The following is a 3,685-nucleotide window of genomic DNA, read 5'->3' as shown; positions in this document are numbered from 1 at the left end:
CTAATGAATAATAATAATAAAAAAACGTAATTGCGCAATTGATATTGCCCACTTTATATACGTTTAAAAACGTAACATTTGATCTAGTAGTCCTAAACCTATTATGCCAATAATTACACCCTAATGCACTCTTCCAGTGAAACTCCAGTGAAAACCTCACAGTGAAACTGGCGGCCTATCAGCTTCCAAGAAGCAATAATCGTGTAAATGAAAATAACCCTAGTCCCTTGGCTAATCCCTGCCTATCCTTTTTATCTCATGCTGCAGGACACTCAGAGCACCACGGCGCTCTGAGCGGACACGCCACCGCCATGCAGCAGCCCCTCGGTTAACACCGGTTAATATCGGTTATTATCGGTCATATCGGTAGTTTAGTGGAGTAGCACACAGTAGGACAGCAGGGGAAGATGAATCGAGCCTGCACGGTGGGGTTGTGTCTGGCGGTGGTTTGCCTCCCGCTGCTGTGCACTTCGTGTCCACCACAGTGTAGTTGTTTTTTCCACAAGTTGAGCGACGGATCAAAAGCAAGGTAAGGTGCCAACAATCAAAGCAAGATGTCTATTTGGCATGCTTTCATTTGAGAGTGTACATGTAAAAAGTCCTCTTGAAAATCTCACGTTTTGCCTTCTTTCATGACGGATTAACAGCCAAGTTGGTTTTTAATCTTCTTTAGGTGTACTTGTTTAGGTGTTATTTGGTGAATTGTTTGAGTGGAAAACAGCCTTTAAATGCTTTTTTCATTCTTCTATTCACATTTCCAAGTGAAATGTCTTCAATGCATCACAATAACGTTTTTTTTTTCTTGGTGAACACACATGCATATTTAATTCTGTCTCCAAGGAGTGTGCTTTGCAATGACGCAGAAATCACCGTCGTCCCCCCAAATTTCCCCAAAGACACATCGAAACTACGCATCGAGAAGACCGCCATCACTAGGATATCGAGCGAAAACTTCCACTACCTCAGCAACTTGGAGTTTCTGTGGATGTCCTTTAACGCCATCAGTTCTCTGAGCGTGGACAGCTTCCGAGGCCTAAAGAGTCTGGACGAGCTGCGGCTGGACGGCAACGCCATCGACTATTTCCCCTGGAAATCTCTGATGTACATGCCAAACCTGAGGCTTCTTGACCTGCACAACAACAAGATGTCCTCCATCCCTGCTGAAGCCACCATGTACATCAAGAACATCAGCTATCTCGACCTGTCGAGCAACGCCCTCGCCACAGTCCCCGCGGAGGTCCTGGAGCTGTGGCTGAGTGTGAAACCAGCCCAGGAGACAGATGCCTCTAAACGTATTCTCGGTGAGGATCAAACTGTTACATATAGTGGAAGGTATTTGTTTTTGTTAAGCCGGCTTGCATGGCCAGAGGTGGCGGGTTATGTAACGTATTACAGTTTCTTGTCTACTGTGGCGTTTAAAGGTGCATTTAAAGAGATTAGTTGTGCCAATGTGTCCCACTACTGACTGAATACTAATACTGCATAAAGCTTATCCGATCAGATACATACATAGAAAAGAAAGAGATATATACAGATCGGTTTTACGCCATGCAGGTCTCCATGACAACCCGTGGCTGTGCGACTGCCGGCTGTACGACCTGATCCAGTTCCAGAAGTCGCCGTCGTCCTCCGTGGCCCTCGTCGACCCCCAGCTGAAGTGCGCCGGCCCCGAGGGCCTCTCGGGGGTCCTCTTCACGGAGGCCCGGGTGCAGCGGTGCCAGGGGCCCCGGGTCCACACGGCCGTGGCCCGGGTCCGCAGCTCGCTGGGGAACAACGTCCTGCTCCGGTGCGGGACGGTGGGAGTCCCCGTCCCGGAGCTGACCTGGTCGCGGGCGGACGGCAAGAAGATGAACGGCACCGGTGAGTTCTGATGCCCGAGCTACGTCTGAGTTAGGGCTGGGCGATTAATCGGATTTTGATCGCGATTTTGATTTCAGAGTGAAACGATCACCAAACGAATATAATCGAGTTGAAACGATTTAATAAAATAAAATAAAAAGTTTTTTATAGAAATTGCTGAACAGCTGGATTCATATCTGGACATTATTTTCTATTTGACCATTTTGTGTATATTTTTAAAGGGGAAATATCAAAGTTCTCTACAAAGTGTTTTTTTTTTGGAGAGAAATTATGAATAAATGCATCATGTTTTCAAACTCAAAAATAATCGTTTGAATAATCGAGATTTCAATATTGACCAAAATAATCGTGATTATGATTTTTTCCATAATCGAGCAGCCCTAGTTTGAGTTGGCATCGTCTATTGGTTGACGGTCGCGAGGTGATTAAGGCGCATGAGGAAATACAATCTCAGTTCTCACTCTCTGACGAGGCCATGCTCCTAAATCTGGACTACAATGTTATTTTTTTTTTTTTACAGTTCAAGAGGAGATCTCCAAGGAGGGAATCATCTGGTCCATCCTGAGTGTGCCTGCGGTCTCCTTCCACGACTCCGGCCGTTACATCTGCAAGGCCACCAACTTTGTGGGCACTGCGGACGCCCTCATCTCCCTGGTCATCACGGACTCCTTGAGGTCGGAGGAGAATGACGGCGCTGCCAAGAAGACCAGAGAAAGGAAGACCGGTGGCGGTGGCGGCGGTGGCGGCGGCGGCATCGGGAAGGCGGCGTACCAGGAGAAACTCGTGGCCCGATACGTGCCACCGCCGACCGCCGCGGGAGCTCAGCCAATCATCAAACCGCTCAAAGGGGCCACCGGAAAATACAAGGTCGAGAGCTACAGCGTTTCCGCACCCGAAGCGGGGGCAGAAAAAAGCCTGGCCAGTCCGCCCGGCGAGACCGGAGAGCTGGAGAAGGACGTGCTGGTCAACATGGCGGCCAACGCCTCGTCCCTGCAGCAGGTCCCCGAGAAGCGGATTGTGCGCTCGGTCAAGGTGATCGGCGACACGGACCACACCGTCTCCCTGAACTGGCGCGCCCCCATGGCAACCAACACCACCGAGTTCAGCGTCCTGTACGCCGTGTTCGGCGAGCGCGACATGCGACGGATCAACGTGGGCGCGGGCAAGAACCGCATCACCATCGACGGCCTGGTGCCCAAGACCAAGTACATTGCCTGCGTCTGCGTCAAGGGGCTGATCCCCAAAAAGGAGCAGTGCGTGATCTTCTCCACGGACGAGGCGGCCAGCGCCAGCGGCACCCAGAAGCTCATCAACGTGGTGGTGATCACGGTGGCGTGCGTGATCGCCGTGCCCCTGACGCTCATCGTGTGCTGCGGCGCGCTGAAGAAGCGCTGCCAGAAGCTGCTGGGGCGGCAGTCCAAGGAGATGCAGGACTCGTACGTGACGTTCGAGACGCTGGCGCCGGGCAACAAGGCCAAGGGGATGGAAGGGGAGTACCTGACCCGGCTGAACCCGGACGAGTCCAACAGGCTGCTGTCGGCGAGGTCCAGTGTGGACTCGGAGGCCACGGTCCGGACTGAGGGACCGCCCAACGAGTACTTCTGCTGAGAACGCGCATACGGCTCAAACGGTGAGGGGGCGCACTTAGGCCTGGGAGTCGTTGAAATGATGCACACGATGGGGCTCAGAGACGATGGACAAAGTCTTTAAAACACAGAGAGAACCCTATTTGCCATTCTTAAAAGCTTTGGATAGCACTGCCAGAACTGGATGGATAATGTGACTTTATATTTTGCCGCCTTGCGTGATTTTATGGGCCACTGAT

The 3,685-nt window shown here is 51.3% G+C and overlaps 1 protein-coding gene across 1 annotated transcript; it reads left to right on the top strand.

Moving 5' to 3' along the window:
* Positions 1-407: 407 nt before the first annotated feature.
* Positions 408-3,468, top strand: lrit1b (leucine-rich repeat, immunoglobulin-like and transmembrane domains 1b; the record flags this gene model as incomplete). The annotated part of the gene is made up of 4 exons (XM_084485791.1): positions 408-529; positions 841-1,301; positions 1,555-1,860; positions 2,381-3,468. The coding sequence occupies 4 exons, from the start codon at positions 408-410 to the stop codon at positions 3,466-3,468; spliced, it is 1,977 nt and encodes a 658-aa protein (XP_084341917.1).
* Positions 3,469-3,685: the final 217 nt, after the last annotated feature.

Source organism: Micromesistius poutassou (assembly GCF_964030765.1).
Source record: "Micromesistius poutassou genome assembly, chromosome: 21".
Lineage (NCBI taxonomy): Eukaryota > Metazoa > Chordata > Actinopteri > Gadiformes > Gadidae > Micromesistius > Micromesistius poutassou.
This window is presented reverse-complemented; position numbering and strand designations above follow the sequence as displayed.